Source organism: Bufo bufo, chromosome 5, assembly GCF_905171765.1.
Source record: "Bufo bufo chromosome 5, aBufBuf1.1, whole genome shotgun sequence".
In the NCBI taxonomy this organism is placed as follows: Eukaryota; Metazoa; Chordata; class Amphibia; order Anura; family Bufonidae; genus Bufo; species Bufo bufo.
The window spans coordinates 318,474,291-318,493,254 of NC_053393.1; the positions used below are offsets into that span (position 1 = coordinate 318,474,291).

The 18,964-nt window shown below is 39.4% G+C and overlaps 1 protein-coding gene across 1 annotated transcript in view; it reads right to left on the reverse strand.

Moving 5' to 3' along the window:
• The window catches only part of LOC121002505 (cadherin-20-like), an 87,432-nt gene that overhangs the window by 12,417 nt on the left and 56,051 nt on the right, over positions 1-18,964 (reverse strand). The window contains 5 exon segments of the mRNA XM_040433957.1: positions 2,677-2,798; positions 3,337-3,458; positions 7,933-8,114; positions 8,116-8,187; positions 17,076-17,263. Coding sequence (XP_040289891.1) covers positions 2,677-2,798; positions 3,337-3,458; positions 7,933-8,114; positions 8,116-8,187; positions 17,076-17,263 — 686 coding nt within the window.

The following is an 18,964-nucleotide window of genomic DNA, read 5'->3' on the forward strand; positions in this document are numbered from 1 at the left end:
CAAGGAGGGAAAACAGTACACCTCTCTGAACAGTGTCTGGGAGGCTGTGGTTGCTGCTGCACGCAATGTTGATGGTGAACAGATCAAAACACTGACAGAATCTATGGTTGGCAGGCTTTTGAGTGTCCTTGCAAAGAAAGGTGGCTATATTGGTCACTGATTTGTTTTTGTTTTGTTTTTGAATGTCAGAAATGTATATTTGTGAATGTTGAGATGTTATATTGGTTTCACTGGTAAAAATAAATAATTGAAATGGGTATATATTTGTTTTTTGTTAAGTTGCCTAATAATTATGCACAGTAATAGTCACCTGCACACACAGATATCCCCCTAAAATAGCTAAAAGTAAAAACAAACTAAAAACTACTTCCAAAAATATTCAGCTTTGATATTAATGAGTTTTTTGGGTTCATTGAGAACATGGTTGTTGTTCAATAATAAAATTAATCCTCAAAAATACAACTTGCCTAATAATTATGCACTCCCTGTATTTCATCTTGCATCCAGGCTAGAAGCGGATGACACGTTCTCTTTAAACAGGCTTCCCTATTTGAGAGTAGACTATGTATGACAGAGGAAGAGAACCTGAGCCCTATGATACATAAGATTATATCACCTGGAGCAGGATTTCATATATACAAAGACTTACACATTTATGTTTTTATTTCTACATTTATTTTTCTGTATATTGTAATATAGTACTGACAGCGAGATGTATAGCTAATATCCTGCACAATTCTCCCAGTTAAGAAGTTAAACAGATCAAAGCCTGAACACGAAGGGGAAACTCAGTCAACACATTTCAGACAACACTAGTCCTTATTCATAACGTTCAGGTCAGTGTGTGCATGCTCTGACCTGTATATTCGTTTCTGCTGTGTGGAACATGAGTTTCTACTGGGAGAATTGTGCTAGATCTTATCTGCACTTGTTGCTTCAGGAGACTTGGAATTTTGTGCACGCTTAGGTAAGCTGACAATCTCTGTGTCTCATTAAAATTATTATTCAAATGAGTAATCTTTTTTTTACCTGATACAATATTTAGATGGTTTTTTTGATAGACATGAAAAAGATAATACAGAAAATCTCTTTCTAGGACAACTATAAGATGCTCCAAGAGAAACATGGAGTGGGTGGCACTGCCCTTGCTGAGAGGCATCCCAAAGTCCTATATAAGCATTTGGCTAAGAACATCTACACTACAATATACCGTCCTGTTGTTGAGGCCACCTATAAAAGTGCAATGCAATATGCAAAATAAAAGCCTTTCTTATGTAGCCTCATGATTCCTTTCTGCGGAAGTGCCATGGATGTGTTCACATTGTCTCCTGTAGGCCACTTAGGTTAGTAGCAACCATCGTAATCTTTACTGCATGCAGGCCCTATTGGTTGTCTAAACACCTTGTAAGTGAGCCTATCCCCATTCGCAACCTCCACCAATAAGCCAGAGTGGTGAGTAATAAGAGGATCCATAGATTACGTGGCTTACTTGCATTTAGTTTTACACAGGTCATTGTGTAACGGTCCTATGAAACTGAGCAATTTTTGTGCCTATATAGAGAACAAGCATTCATAGAATGTTGGTTCCCAATAATAGATTTGTATAATTGTGCCACCAATCAGCCGATAAATGATCAAATGCTTGCTTGTCATCTGATAATCATCTCCGCTGTAACCAGGGAGGTGCTGCTGATAATCAACAGGACCCGAATAGAAGGGAACGATTTGTGTAACGCGAAACATCCCCTATTCACTCTGCATCGGCTTGTTAATAAACGAATGTAAATAGCGATAAACACATTAATCAGTGTCGTTCTGCCAAAATCTGGCAGGCCATTAGGGCCTTATGCTTCATTTGTTGGAAATGGAGATTAATTAGTAACATAGTACATAAGGCCGAAAAAAGACATCTGTCCATCCAGTTCGGCCTGTCATCCTGCAAGTTGATCCAGAGGAAGGCAAAAAAAAAAACCCTGTGAGGTAGAAGCCAATTTTCCCCACTTTAGGGGAATAAAATAAATTTCTTCCCGACTCCAATCAGGCAATCAGAATAACTCCCTGGATCAATGACCCCTCTCTAGTAGCTATAGCATTTAATATTATTACAATTGGAATTGAAAATGTGGGTGGCTGGAATCCTTCAGCTACAGTAATTCTAAAGGCGAGTTCACATCACACCGTTTAGCTTTCCGTTCTTCTGATCCATCAAAAGAGGTGAAAAAAATATATAAAATCCTGTTGCATCAGTTATGCATAGAATTGTATAGGATTAGTTTTTTTTTACAGGATCCTGGAAAAAAAAACGGATCCTGTTGCATCATTTGTCATCCGTTTGTGTCATTTCCATCTAAGATCCCTTTTTTTTAGATGGAAAAAAAATGACTGCATGAAGGACTTTTTTATTTCCGTCTAAAAAAACTGATCTCAAACGAGAATAGCTCAAACGGATGACAATTGATACAAAGGGATCTGTTTTTTGCCAATCTTTTTTTTTTCTCTTCTCTGATGGATCTTGAAGAAAAAAAATTAGGGGATTCTTTTAAAAACTGACAACCCCTTCAACGAGATCTCCTGCTTCCCTTACTGCTTTTTTTTTTTTTTTTTGTATAAGACGAAACATTTAATATGAATATAAAACTTAGCTGGACTTTTCATACTTTTGTTTAGTTATCGTACCTGTCCAGCCTTTGCATTTTCACACATGAATGTCTCAAAAAATTTGGTGAAGACTGGAGAATTGTCATTAACATCGAGGATTTTTATGGTGACAGGAACACTTCCAACCTGTGCGGCGTTATCTGAAGGGTTAAAGAAAGTAGCACATTTTTATATTTTTGATAATGCAGTATATACTCAGTACTAATTATTTTTATTTGTACTTTATATCATGCTTAAAAATATTCAATGAATCTTTGAAAAAAAATATTTCCTCATTGAAGTCAAAGGCAAAAAGCTTTCACTAAGGAAATAAGGGGTATAGGCAGACCTGGAAGATGGTGGGTTTTGGGTTTTCATTAGCTGTAAGCCATAAAGATCAAAATTAAAATAAATAAATGCTTGAAATAGATCACTCTGTGTGTAATGAATCAGTATGGATTTACATTTTTGAACAGAATTACTGAAATAAATTAACTTTTCAATGATATTCTAATTTACTAGATGCACCTGTATACAGTGCTATGAGTCTGCTCTGGAGTCTCCAATGCAAATGTGAATATATCCAAAGAGACACAGGACATAGAAAAGGCTGCAGAAGGTGCTAGGTGTGCAATGTTCTGCTTCATAAAAAATAATAAAAAAAAGAAGATATTAACAGTATGTGAAAATGTTACTTACTCATCTCCATTGCTAAGAGTGTGAGATTATGCCAAGCGACGTCTTCCCTATCTAAAGGCCTTGCTGTCATCAGTGCTCCTGTGGTAATATCAACATAGAAATATCTTCCAGGATCACTGTTCCTGTCAATAGAATACCGTGCAAGTAAAAAGGCAAAAATTGCTCTAAAAAATTATAAAAATGTCTCCTTAGCAGTCCTAATTGCCCTTAAAATGAATGACAATTCCATACAGTTGCCTGGCATATCAATATTATATGCTCCAAACCACAAAACCAGGTACAACACCTTGTAGGGCTACATCATCTAAATGTATTAGTGCCTTACAGTTTAGTGATCTGTATATGCAAATAATAGTGCAAATGAGATGCTAAGTGCACCAAGGGGTGGGCCCAAACCATTCTGTGAACCCTTGCTCCTACAGCTTCCTCTGCCAGCCATTCCCTCCAATTTCTGGATTGACAGGCTCAGGCGAGATGACTATGCAGGAACCTGGTCCTGGCAATCAAGAAAGAGAGGGAGGAACTGACAGAGGAATCAGGAGGAGCAAGGGTGCACAGAGTGGCTTGGGCCCACACTGGGTTCACTTAACTGTTTATTTGTATATGGACTAAAAGTACTTTTTCTCCAGAAAAAACTACTGTGAATCTAAGTGAAGGGTATCATTAGATTCAGCTGACCTAGCCCAATGTTGTGTGCCTTGTTAACAATATATTTTAATTTCCCTTTAGCATACAATATTTGACATGTTCCTATGACCTGAAGTAGGGGGCTGATTTTCAATAGAGATCAGGCATTTTATATGCTGAATTATGTTGTTCTGCCAAACGTTACCAACTGCTGTAATCATTATTTTTCTTTCTTTAATTATGATCTCAATTATATAGTGCTGACATAATCCGCAGCACTTTACAGACATTATCATTACTTGCTATCCCCAATAGAGTGCACAATCTAAGTTTCCTATCAGTATGTCTTTGTATCAGGAGGAAACTGGAGTACCTGGAGGAAACCCACATAAGAACAGATTTCTACCCCCTCTGTGTGTCAGCATCATGATGAAGGGGATGGCTGTATGGCTCAGTATATTAGGTAAGCCAGCCTCCGTCTCCATCTTGGATGATTTAAACATAGAGAAGGGGGGCTGGCTTAGCTAATGAACTGGCCCATGCAGCCATCTTCTTCAGCATGACGACACACAGAGGGGAGGAGGAAGCCTCTATCTGTATCGGAACGTCACTGATGTCACAGCAGAAGCTGTAACCACATGACAGGGTCTGAGATTGAACCATCTTGTACAGTTTTCCAAATTAAAGTATATTGGAAAGTTTTATTCATTTATATTTGCAAACCAAAGGACATTTATGTTGAAAGGCAACCCTTTAAAATTAGAGACTCAATAAAATAGACTAGGGACAAAATGAAGCAAGTGTCATATTCATGGTCCTGCTCCTAAGTGAGGCCTCTCAGCCAGAAGGGTTTGAAATGGTTTATGTTGCAGCCTTGTTTTCAGCTTCCTTAAAGAGGACCTTTCATGGGTCCAGACATTATGAAATAACTACCAGGATATGTAGGGCATAGTGCACTGATGTAATATTACTTACTATTTTTTCTGGGTGCCGCTCCGTTCGCCTGCTGTGCCCCTGCAGTTTTCTCGGCTGGTATGCTAATGAATAGCATCTGTACAGGGAGGAGGAGACGGCCATGTTTCTCAATAGGCGTCTCCTTCTCCCTGGCTGTAGCACGGTCTAGGCACAAGGAGAGCGTCATAGCCAGGGAGAAGGTGAGCTGTTTTCTCTCCCTATTGAGAAACATGGCCGTCTCCTCCTCCCTGTACAGATGCTATTCATCAGCATACCAGCCGGGAAAACTGCAAGGGGGCACAGCGGGCGAACGGAGCGGCGCCCAGAAAAAAATAGTAAGCAATATTACATCAGTGCACTATGCCATACATATCCTAATAGTTATTTCATAATGTCTGGACCCATGAAAGGTCCTCTTTAAGAGCAAGGCCATGTCATTGGGCACTTACAGACTTTTGTGGAGGCATATAGATTTTTTATTTTACTGTCATGCCATGTTTGATTTAGTGCACCATATGGAACACCAAACAGCTGAATGTGGAGCACTGCCACTTAACCTGCTGTATATGGTTCTGCATATGTTCTAAGGGTACAGATTAATATCTCAATTTTTTTCTGTGTGCATCCTACAATAGTACAGATTGCTGGTGACAAGAGCACATTACAGGAGAAATAAGCCATCCATCCTGCCACCTTGTATGTGGCAAAATCCTCCTTAATTCTCCATTAACCAGCCTCAGTTACTTCAAAACCCATCTAGAATGAATTACAGGGTTTGATTTGTTAGAAATGTCTTGCAAGTTCTTTCAACATTTTCTCATTTTCTTGACATTGAAGGTCAGGTCAGCATTAAAGATTATGATCATTGTGCCATATTAATCACTAATGCTAAGCTTCACAGGCTATACCTTTGTTCTGAATTCTCCATTTTCTCAATTAATAACCAGACTCTGAACTTACATTATTCTTCATATGCAGACCACAGGAAAGCCTTTTATATTATCTAAAAGTTTTGTTCTAAAATTGTAATTTGCTGTTGAGTTTAATACACTTTTCTGTGCAAATTAGGTGAAACTTTTTTTCATAATTTAAAGGGTTATTTCACTTTTTTATACTTTTTTTTTAATTTCCCCCCAACAAACCTGTGGAGTCAAGGTTACCTGTTACCCACCTCTTGGTTCCGGATCCTTCAGTTCACAAAATTTTTTGCCCTTTCTCTGGTCAACAAATGTAAACTTCTGGAACAGATGGCCCCCCAAATGGCAAGTGAGTGATGTGCTGCTTGGGGGACATGCCACTGCTGCAGAAGCACACTTGAACCCTTCCATGCTGAAAGTTTACATGCGGGAACCAGATCATGATGAAAAGAGCGGGGGACTAAAGGAGCCACAACCAAGCAGAAGGGAGCAGGTAAGTTTGCATGACTACAGAGATCCGGTGGGGGGAGCGGAGAATGTAAGGTAAAATGATACATGCTATAGGCACTCACATACAGTCAGGGCTGGCCTTTGCTGGATAATGCCATGCTGGTACCCTCTGTTGCCTCCTCCCAAAGAGTACTGTCATAATGTCTATGCAGTACCATACAATGCATATTTATAATTCCCATTCAGTATGGTAGCAATGTTATATGTTGGCCAAATAACACCTCTATACAGGCACTCTCACGTTGCTGGGTGTGAGGGAGCCTGGTTGCTTGCAGCAAGTTATTTAAGGCGCAGTATTTTAGCGGTATATCACTCCCATAGCAATCAGATTATAAAGGCTTGTATACTGACCTGTATACAGCCCAGGGCCAACTCCAGGTTTATGTTGGCCCCTGGGAGGTAGAGTCACAATGGCCCTCCTTATGTCTCATCTTTTTTCGCCCTCCCAGTATACTATACACAAATAGAGGCACCAGCAGCAATTCTGTCACGTTTGAGGCATTTTTGCATTTTTGTTTTTCCACAGCATGTTTTTAACGCAGTATGGCCACTACAATTACAGAGATACCTTGTATGCAAAGAATAAAAACTCAATGTATAGGGGCATTCCCGGAGCAAAGAAATGTGTTGTACCATGAAAGATATTCCACATTTTTCAAAGCAGCACCAGGATCTGAGTATTTTGTAATTGCATCTAATTAAAAATGTTGTATAGCATTCTTCAATAAAATCTACCTGTATAGTGCCACCTGCTGTTTGTTCTTCTCTGTATTTCTCTGTACACCTTGCTAAGGTGGTCGCACATGCTCAGTTCTATCCTGCAACTGCTCCCTGTCCTATATATTGTTATTAGTTGTGACAGTTACAGGGAGAGAACTGCTGCAATAAGGAAACACTGCTGAGAACAGACACACCCCTGAGATGCCAGCTTGAAATAAATCTAACAGATCAATTTGAGCAATAGTTTAGGATTTCCGGATCCATGTGAAGTATAGGACTGGTTCTAGCTTTTACTAATGATGACCCTTACTCAGGATTGGTCATCAATATCAGATGGGCAGGGTCTGACACCCGGCACCTCCGGCGATCAATTGTATGAGGAGACAGCGCCCACAGTGTGCACGTGCTGTCTCTCTTCCTGTCTGCTGCTGCCTATGGCAAAGACCATAGACAGCCGCGGTGAGCAGGAAGAGAAGAGGGAGACGGCGCGTCCACACTGCGCTGTAATCGGCTGGGGTGCCGGACCCCACCGATCTGATATTGATGACCTATCCTGAGGATAGGTCATCAATAGTAAAAGCACGGACAACCCCCTAAGCACTATGTGATGTCTAATTTTAATTTTTTATATTAATCATGGACTAATCACTTTAAACGCAGAGTGCAGCAGTAGTATGCCCTGGTATCATTCCAACAGAGCTGATGTTGACCTGATGACCCTGGTGCAGACTGGAGCTCTATTTTTACTTCCAGATTAAAAGCATTCATAAGTATCTGTAGAGGTTGCTATTGTGGATCATTGGAGGTATGTTTTACATCCCTGTTAACTTCACTATAATCTGTGGTCTTCATGTTCATAGTTACTTACCTGACTGAGTTATTAGTTGCGTCTGGATCCCTGGCAGAAACAATCTGTATTGTTGTACCAATATCTACATTTTCTGAGACTTCCACAAAATAATGACTAGATTCAAACACAGGAGGCTCATCCACATCTTCAACACTAATGTGCAGGGTTGTGGTGTCGCGAAATGGACCCAGGTTAGAAAAAACGTACTTCAATGTGTGGGTTTGAACCTTCAATTTTCAGGATGTAGCTTTTTTTGCTTTCAAAGTCCAATGGCTAGGAAGAAAATATTTTCATAGAATTAAATATTCTACAGAAAAATCAACTTTACAGCAAAGCTTAAACTAAAATGGACATTCATTAATATAACCTTCTATGCTATGCATCACTTTTTGCTAAGATGTATTCCTTATTTTACACTGTGTTATCAACCTAGTTTACTTATGTTATTCGAAATGCTCATTATGAAAATAAATACATTTTCTGATAAGAAAGCATACTGCATGCCAGCTGAGAGCTACAGTGCATCAAAGAGTCTCAGCTGGCATTCTCTATACTGATGAGGGGCAAGAACTCCGAAAAAAAGTGTCTGTAAATGGGTCTCCGGGAGGAGACTATGACATGGCTGACATTCCCTATCATGTTTTAAGATTCTTTGGTGGGTGGGATACACAGACCACTCTCTGGTGGTGTGTACAGTACCCATTTATATTAACTTAGATTTTCCAAGACTTTCACCGATGATGAGTACGAGAGTTCTGTATCCCCTGATTTAAGAAAGTGGTGGTCATGCTTGTGCACTACTGCCCCATTCAAAGTCTATGGGGCTGAGAGATAGTGAGTGCTGTCCATTGAATGAAGTGGTAGTGAGCATAAGTAACATAGTAACATAGTAACATAGTACATAAGGCCGAAAAAAGACATTTGTCCATCCAGTTCGGCCTGTCATCCTACAAGTTGATCCAGAGGAAGGCAAAAAAAAAACCCTGTGAGGTAGAAGCCAATTTTCCTCACTTTAGGGAAATAAAAAATTCCTTCCCGACTCCAATCAGGCAATCAGAATAACTCCCTGGATCAACGACCCCTCTCTAGTAGCTATAGCCTGTAATATTATTACACTCCAGAAATACATCCAGGCCCCTCTTGAATTCCTTTATTGTACTCACCATCACCACCTCCTCAGGCAGAGAGTTCCATAGTCTCACTGCTCTTACCGTAAAGAACCCTTTTCTATGTTTGTGTACAAACCTTCTTTCCTCCAAACGCAGAGGATGTCCCCTCGTCACAGTCACAGTCCTGGGGATAAATAGATGATGGGATAGATCTCTGTACTGTCCCCTGATATATTTATACATAGTAATTAGATCTCCCCTCAGTCGTCTTTTTTCTAACGTGAATAACCCTAATTTTGATAATCTTTCAGGGTACTGTAGTTGCCCCATTCCAGTTATTAAGTTAAGTGTGCATTTAAACGGGGAATATGGCATCCTTGTCCTTATAACTAGTGAGAGTCCCAGCAGTTAGATCTAGAAATGCAATGGCATCTATCAACCATGGGCTCCCATGTTAAAGAAAAACAAAAAATCTGAATGTCTCTGTATCGAATAGCAAAATGTACTACCATATTCATTTCTATTGAAAAACGGCATATCAGTTTATTCCAACCTGACAAATGCGAAAAAAGACAATCTTTAGGCGTCCATTGGGTAAGTAAGACACAATAAATAATTTGCCATAGCTTGCTAAAACTTGACCCGGCACATACACCAAATGGACCATAAACTAGGAGGACATTGTAACATCATCATCTATCTTTAAATGTGATATTTTTGATTTTTCCTGAGATATTACTGAAGAAAACTTTTGCACTAGATTCTTCACATTATGAATCCTAGTAAACAAAGGTATTTGAATTAATCAAATTATCTTTATAAGAAATCACCTAAGAGAAGTTTAAAAATTGAAAAAAGCTAACTTTCTAAGTGAGTTAGTTATAACTGGACTAGTTTTTTAACATTTTTACATAATTTTCTTTTAAATATTCTCTGTGTGAAGCCGCCTATGTGATATATTGCTCCAAGCTGTCTGTGTTTGCTACTTTCTGACTTGTTCTAGAAGAACAATATGCATGTCTGGTCTTTTACTACTGGCTAATATAGGACAATTTATTAGTATCCGTAGAGTGACGGTCTTATCACACACAATACTTTACTTACTTTTCTGCTCTATGCACAAGCAATTCTCCATCTGCCTTATCTACAACAGCTTTGTCTAAGCATAATTAGCATTTATGGATCTTCAAGCTCCAATTAAAAAAACACATGAGCTTTATTGGTTTATAAATAATCCATGCTATCTTTTATTGCTTTTTATGGTGGAATGGTGTGAAAAATGTGTGGTGTGCAAATGCAACTATTGATAGAATCAGTCAAACGGGAGACAATTTATTTACAGAATCTCTGCTTAGATACACCACGGATGAAAAGACTACTTACAGGAAATAATACGTGTACAGCATTACACATTTTCATTACTCAAGACTTTGCTTTCAGGCTTAGAGCAGACTGTTTTATAGTAAATAAAACAAAACATGAAGAAAATCTAAATTAGACAGAACTTGCATCTGCTGGAAGATGTCAAGGATAATCTCTGGTAACACATATGGAAGGCCCTGGTCTGAAATCTGAATCTATTTTCTAGGTCAGTGATAGGCATCTGGCTCCTCCACAAGTTCTCTCCCTGTGGTCCCTTGCTACCATCTTCCATCACTGTTGTGTACACTGTGTACAATACACAGTGGGCCAAGTGAAAGTGGTTCTACAGGCTACAAATATTGATGGACTATCCTATGGACAAGTCATCAATATCATATTGGTAGAGGTCCAACACCAGGCACCAATCAGCTGTTTTGGGCTGCCCTGGTGCCAGAAACTACACTACTCAGCATTAAAATTGAAACATCAAAAAGGACAAGCCGTAAGGTTTTACAAATTGAAGAAGTAGCAGGTGTTGCTAAGATCTGCGGATGATCACATTTTCAAGCACCTAGCTCCAATTTGTGGCAGAGGAGCATAAAAGCCAGATTGAAAGCAAAGTTTTTTAGCCACATAAAACCTCAAAAATCAGATCAAGTTTTGTGGGATGACTGTGTGATGCCTCCTGTTTGCTGACATGCCAGGTATCAACACTTAGAGGAACAGAATCCTTGAACTGAGAGACCTTGGCTTATCACTTCAGCAGATCACTATGTGCGTAGGCTGAGATGTCACCACGTTGTGTGTCCTGGTGGTTGGGAGAACAGTTATGAACTGGAATGACAGCAAGAGATGCACAGAGGCAAACATCTGCACAGACTGATCATCTAATTAGAAGAATGTCGTGTAGTGATCCATTCTGCACTGTAAGTGAAATTGGACATCACATCCTAAGCCTAGGGTGGCAAACAGTGTCTTCACAAACCATAAGAAAGCGTTTGCATGACATTGGTCTATGAGCCAGAGGTCCAGCTACAGGTGTTTTATTGACCTCATGCCCCCACTCTCAAAGGCTATCATGGTGCCAGGAAGATGACAATGGAGGCTAGAATGGAGGTCTGTCTTCTTCGGCGATGAGTCCTACTTTTGTCTTGGATACAATGATAGGCGGAGATTTGTATGGAGACCTCATCGCTAATGCCATAAATAGGCCTTCACAAGGAATATCAAACTGGTCCCACTCCCGAGATTATAGCATTGTGGCACAATGTGCAGTAGTAGTAGGTCCCTGTAGTGTTCATTTCAGGTACACTAACAGCTCGGCGTTACATTGATATGGTTATGGAACCAGTGGTGCAAAGTGTGTGCATTTATGGGTGTGGTGATTATATTTGATACTGAATAAATCAAGATGTTTTGAATATTTTATTTCCATATTTTTATCAATTACATATAATTAACATGTCTATTGATCTTGTGATTTCCATAATTCCATGACATTTCTTTCTTGTTGTTAAAATTTCAATGTTGAAGACTATGTACAGTATACGGAGCTGGAAGCAGATCTGCTTCCAGAGTAAAAGCCATCAATATCTGTAGCTCAGAGAACCCTTTAAAGAAAATGCATACATGCAGTACTGTATGTTTGTGTACTACAAAATGCCATCTTCAGACCCTAGGGTTCCAGCCAGTAACATCTTTAATATCTTTATTTTATTGCAAGCATGTAATCTTTACTGTAATGAGAGCCTCTGTGGCACAAGTACTGGTATGGGCACATGAGCAAGGGACAAGTGTGCCCAAGAGCATCTGTGTCTGGTACATAATGATTTGCATCCTGTTATTGCACCACTAGTACACAAATATGAACGCATCTGTGGTTGACAATAAAATAGAACCATCTGTGGTTGACCCAAAAAGGGACATGTCAAAACTTTTCCAGCTATATTCTATATTTGCCAGCTTTTTATATGCATATTAGCAGGTATGTAAAAATAAGCATACGTTAAAGGGGTTATTCAACACCTATAATAACCCCCCCCCCCCCCCCAATGCCTGGGCACCTCATCTAGATTATATTTATCTGGCTCCCTGGCATCCGCGTTGCTCCTGATCCCCGCACGGCCGCCGATGCATCTCCACATCGCTCGGATCAAAACATCTGGTGACAGGGGAGCAGCTGATCAGAAGCGACGAAGGTGCCGGGGAGTAGGGTAAATATAATCTATATGAGGAGCCCGGTATTAAAATTACATTCAAGCTAGAAAGAGGCTAATTAAAATCATGAGAAACAGCAACATTTCTAATCACTTACATGCACAAAGAAAATAAGGTGTGGGAATTAGGGAATTAGGTGTGAGTCTTCTATTGGCATCCCATGGCAAAAGAAATCGGGCAGTATATAGGCTATAATTTATAAAATATTATTGTAAAATAAGATTTTGCTGCTGCTCACAAAGTTGCATTTCATTTAGCAGCTTTAAATAATTCACCTTTAAATAAACTATTGTGACAAGTGCCTTTCCTCCAGGGTTCTAGTTAGCATGTTAGTGTAATTTGTATTAAATTTATATTCACCATATGGAGGATGTTGTCATTCATTGAAAAGGTGCTAAAATACAAATAAAAAATTGCCACTTTCAATTAGCATCTTGCTGAATATGTAGATCAACAAACATGAGCAAAAGTGACACGTGCCAGTTAGGGACATAAATACTAATACGTTGAATGTAGAAAATAGATTGGATTTTCTAGAACCGATCCTACCGAATGCCAGGAAAAGACGCGATGATCAATCAATAAACAGACATTTTTTCCTAAGAGATTAATTTAACCGTCCATTCTTACAAGAAACTATAGTTAAATTTTACTCTATATGCCATTAGGAAGAATTATTATCGTAAGTTATAGTTAATTATTCTTTAGTTATTTACTACCTGAGGGAAGTAATTACTGGGATTGCTTCCCATAATAAAGGGACAGAGTAACCCTGAATATTCACTACACTATGTGTCAACTACAGCTACTCAAAAGTGTAAAAGCTGCCTATCTTGGCTCAATATTTATTCTATCTCTATCAACTAGCTACTAAACTATTGTGCTGCCATCTAGTGGTCAATGTAAAAACTGCACTTCATTTTTTTAAAGCTAAAAAGATGGTTTAAATATTATTATTAAATGATAAGACACAAGTCTTGGAAATAATGTGCTTGAATCTTTAGTTCAACATTATTTTATTTTGAAAAGACTTTGCACTGACATACTTTATAGATAGCTAAAGGTACGGCCACACAGTCTGGTTTCTGCATGCAGTTTTGGAAGCCAAAATCAGGAGTGGGTCATAAAAGGATTGACTGGGACAGATACAATGTCTCCTCTTTTTTTAATTCACTCCTGGTTTTGGCTTCCAAAACTGCATGCAGAAACCTGACCGTGTGGCCACACCCTAACATTATATTACTATGGCTTTGATGTGGTTGCCATACATTTTATACTGAGTGATAGTGTACTTACAGATGAATGTTTCTATGTAGATCACATTTAAATGTAAGTGCACATTGTAAATGTTGGGGTGAGGTACTGAAGTCTCAGTATTTTAGTTTTGATTGACAAACAGGAGAGGGGGTAGTAATTGGAAAGACCTCACGCCTTCCAGGTTTTACTCAACTCTACCACAGTACAATTTATTTAACCCTATATGAAGGAAGGGTAGTGATGCTCTTTCTGTTAACATGTACAGTATGGCTTACAGCTAATATTTTCATTTGTAGGGATGGCAAGGGAACAGAAGAGCAAACAAATGCTTAGCGTGCTGTAAATACAATAGTAGGAATTTACTTCAAATCAATATCAACTAAACATTTGTTAAAAGTTAAAAAGTAATCTATTTTGTATTATAAACCTTTTTTTATATTTTGCACCAGTTTCCAGTTCTTTGAATCAAGTAATTATAGAGGTTTGCCAGCTTTTGACAAATAAAGCCGAATCAATATATAAATAAAATGTTATACAACTTCCTAAAATACTTTGGGGGACATTTAGGAAGATGCGCCTGCTTTGCATTTGTCTCTTAATAAATTAGTCGCATCTCTGGCCCTCCATGCGCCAGAAACTTGAGCTACACCAGATTCTAAGCCCCTGCTAAGCCCCATCTCTTTTCTTCCCATTTCAGAAAGTGGTGAGCACCAAGAAGCTTAAAAAGTCACAAATTATGGCCCAAATATGGCATGCTCCATAATTTGCAACTTTTTAAAGGCATAATAGGGATTATACAAGCTTTCATAAATATTCCCCTTTATGTTTCAATTCCTCACTATTTTCAAGATATTTCTTATCATACATAGATTGCAAACCTTGACATAGTTAGTCCTCCTCTCAGCTGTGAAAATAGATGCAATCTAGTCCAGACAATGCTATTATGTACACAATTATATGTCCTTGGATAAAGCCATGATAATTCGACTAAAGTAATGTATTGTGAACAAAGGTGCATTTAGAAAAAAAAATCTAATGGTAAGTTCCATCCAATATGTAGTACCCCAGAGTGGCGCTACCATTCCTACACCCTGCTACTGTCTCCAATAGGCTAACCATAATGTCATCTTTTATTCCAGGTCCTTTACACTGTGCCTTCCTATTATTGCTATTTAACTGGTATTCGTTGTAGTTCATGTAATGTGCCTGGTTCACCAGCAGGTGGCAGCGGATATGGCAGAGAGATCTTTAGATAGAATGGAACTTACCATTCCATTCTCCTCCCTGTTGGGCAGAAGTGGGCAAGTTCTGCTTCCTACCAAAGGGGAGACTGCATGAAGTGTTTAGTCATTCTTAGTCTATTCTAGTGTTGGAAGCAGATAAGTAAAGATCTAGCAGAGAGGCTTCCTCTCTCCAGAGGGTAGCAGCTCATAGATCACCATCACTCCTTATAGATTAAGAGACAGAGTATTACGAGGGGTCAACAGCCAAAGGCACTCCACTCTAAAGGTACCAGACCAGTCCTAAAGTCTAGCTACCAGACTAAAGCTGAGTTTAGCACAGCAGAGAAGGAGAAAGTAGAATATTCAAGTTTGTCAGGCAGTTTTCCCAAAACCTGCTGGATCCAAGAGAAAGATCACTTCTTGTATGGATGCAAGTAGATTCAAGTAAAGCTGTCGAACTTTATAAAGTCTGGACTTGACTTATTTTCCACCTCCACCTTTACTCTCCCCTTTATTGCTTCAGAGCCTAACCCTGGGGAGCGACGGTATCAAGGTAGGAGCACCATAACACACCATAACACACAGTCTATTAAGGCCACACCACTCGGCATTCCTATAAACCTAGGACAGCGATCAGCCCTGGGGTGTGGCACATTGAAAATACTGAACTACCCTGTCCACACAGTTCTTCAGTTTCAGACCACCATCATTCGGCACATTGGGTTGGGTAAATGAAATTTTGGAGAATATACATTTGTAATGATAACGTTTCTAGATGCAGAATTGAATATTTTAAGTATCCATTAAGATGTTATTTCATGGATGATCCAGTGGACATCTTCTCTAATTATACACTGGCCCATCCAGTCACCTTCCATAGCTAAGTTAAAATATTCCATATTCTTTTAATTTCATCTATCTTTTCTCCAGTTTATCTTATGACCTCTACTTCATTAGCTTTCATTGCCAAAGAACTGTCAAGCCTTTAAGAAAGTCAGCATAAACTTGAACATGATGATGAGTTTGTTGAATGATGGATCATTATTATTAAATGAATTAGCGACTGCTTGGGATGGGTCTGTACTTACAGCTTGCTGGTGAAGTGCTTGACTAAATATGAACATTTTTCTCATTACTTATTACCTAAAGGACAGATCTTTACTAGTTTGTAGGATTGACCTTGAATAAAACATAGTTAGCACAGGTTCTAAATCTTATTATATATAAAAGTGGTAGTAAAGTGGGTATGGACCCACTCTGTTGCTGAAAGGATTTGACTTCTGAGGCTGGTAAAAGCGGCCCCCTGGTCTTCACCTTTTCAACCCTATTCAGGAATCTGGTCTCTGTTGCAGTGGAACCACCAGGCTGCTGCCTCTTGGAGTAGTCTCTGCTTAGTGGCAACTGATCCAGGCGGGCCATGAGTCACCAGTGCGTGGCACCAAGGGGACAGGCAAAGTTGTAAGTGGACACACTGAGATCAGGCAGACAAAGTTTGTTCAATCCAGTAAACTAACCAAAATGTCTGAGCAGGCAGTGCAGGGTTGGTTTTCATAAACAGGCAGGGGTCAGGCGAGGAGGAACTGGTACAATATAGTAAATAGGCAGAAGTCAGGCACAGAAGATCAGAAGGTAACCCACCTTCACAGAGGCTACTAAGCTAAGGAATACTTTTGCTTGGACTTCTTCCCATAGGGATACCAGTAGAAAGACAGTCATTGGCTAGAGACTAACGCAACTTGGCCCTTGGAGAGCCAAAGAGGGCATTCGATTATGTCCTATGGGCAGATAGGGCTGCAGCTAGGAACTGGGAGGTCAGACTGACTTAGCATGGAGCAGGCAAAGACTCTGACAGATGAGAAGCAGGATTATGCCAGTGGACATGGACCAACTATGCAGGCACCAAACTATTAGCACTCTGGTAGCTGTACCTAGCAGGAGCAGGGTGATGCCGGTTGGTGCTTTAGAAGTTCTGTTATGTAAAATTAAGGCTTACCTTTTTAACAGTGATTACTCCAACTTGGTATATTGGGTCTGTTGAAACATCAAACATCTCAGGTCCATCTCCATCTATAATGGTGTATTTCATTTCTGCATTTACTCCTTCATCTAAGTCCATTGCTAGAACTCTTCCAACAGTTGAGTTTACAGGTGATGATTCTAAAACGGTCATTTGGTAGTGTTCTGAATAAGAAAGAAGAGAGATAAAGTAGAAATTAGAGAGTTAGTGAAAAAAAAGTAGGGAGAGTGAGGAAAGAAAGAAAGAAAGAAAAAGAAAGAAAGAGAGAGAAAGAAATAGGGCAGGAGAATGAGGCAGAGAAAGACAGATAAGAAAGGAGAAAGACAGAAGAAAGAAAAAGATAATAATAGAGGGAGAGAAAGAACAAAAGAAATAAGATAGAGAGAAAGAATAAAATAAATGAACGAAACATTCTTACTTGTAGCAGACTGAACAAGGAGAAAACACTCCCATACTGATCAATCACATGCATAAGGTTGGTATTACACTACCTGAAGGATGATATTGATAACACATCCATCTGCAGTCGTTTCTACTGGCTTGATGCAAATTGAATGTGGGAGGAATGTTTGCTACTGCAGTTGTTCCTCCCTCATTCTCTTCTATTCATTAACAGCAGCACATCCCTGATTATACAGGAAGATGTGCTGCCGATAATCTGGCATCTTTCATTCTAATAAAAGATGCCCATCAGCTTTATTGGCTAATAGGCTGCTCGATTATATGGGCCAATATATTGGAAAGAAGCGTTCGTATACAGTCAGGTCCATAAATATTGGGACATTGACACAATTCTAACATTTTTGGCTCTATACACCACCACAATGGATCTGAAATGAAACAAACAATATGTGCTTTAACTGCAAACTGTCAGCTTTAATTTGAGGGAATTTACATCCAAATCAGGTGAACGGTGTAAGAATTACAACAGTTTGCATATGTGCCTCCCACTTGTTAAGGGACCAAAAGTAATGGGACTGAATAATAATCATAAATCAAACTTTCACTTTTTAATACTTGGTTACAAATCCTTTGCAGTCAATTACAGCCTGAAGTCTGGAACGCATAGACATCACCAGACGCTGGGTTTCATCCCTGGTGATGCTCTGCCAGGCCTCTACTGGAACTGTCTTCAGTTCCTGCTTGTTCTTGGGGCATTTTCTCTTCAGTTTTGTCTTCAGCAAGTGAAATGCATGCTCAATCGGATTCATGTCAGGTAATTGACTTGGCCATTGCATAACATTCCACTTCTTTCCCTTAAAAAACTCTTTGGTTGCTTTTGCAGTATGCTTTGGGTCATTGTCCATCTGCACTGTAAAGCGCCGTCCAATGAGTTCTGAAGCATTTGGCTGAATATGAGCAGATAATATTGCCTGAAACACTTCAGAATTCATCCTGCTGCTTTTGTCAGCAGTCACCTCATCAATAAATACAAGAGAACCAGTTCCATTGGCAGCCTTACATGCCCACGCCATGACACTACCACCACCATGCTTCCCTGATGAGGTGGTATGCTTAGGATCATGAGCAGTTCTTTTCCTTCTCCATACTCTTCTCTCCCCATCACTCTGTTACAAGTTGATCTTGGTCTCATCTGTCCATAGGATGTTGTTCCAGAACCGTGAAGGCTTTTTTAGATGTCGTTTGACAAACTCTAATCTGGCCTTCCTGTTTTTGAGGCTCACCAATGGTTTACATCTTGTGGTGAACCCTCTGTATTCACTCCGGTGAAGTCTTCTCTTAATTGTTGACTTTGACACACATACACCTACCTCCTGGAGAGTGTTCTTGATCTGGCCAACTGTTGTGAAGGGTGTTTTCTTCACCAGGGAAAGAATTCTTTGGTCATCCACCACAGTTGTTTT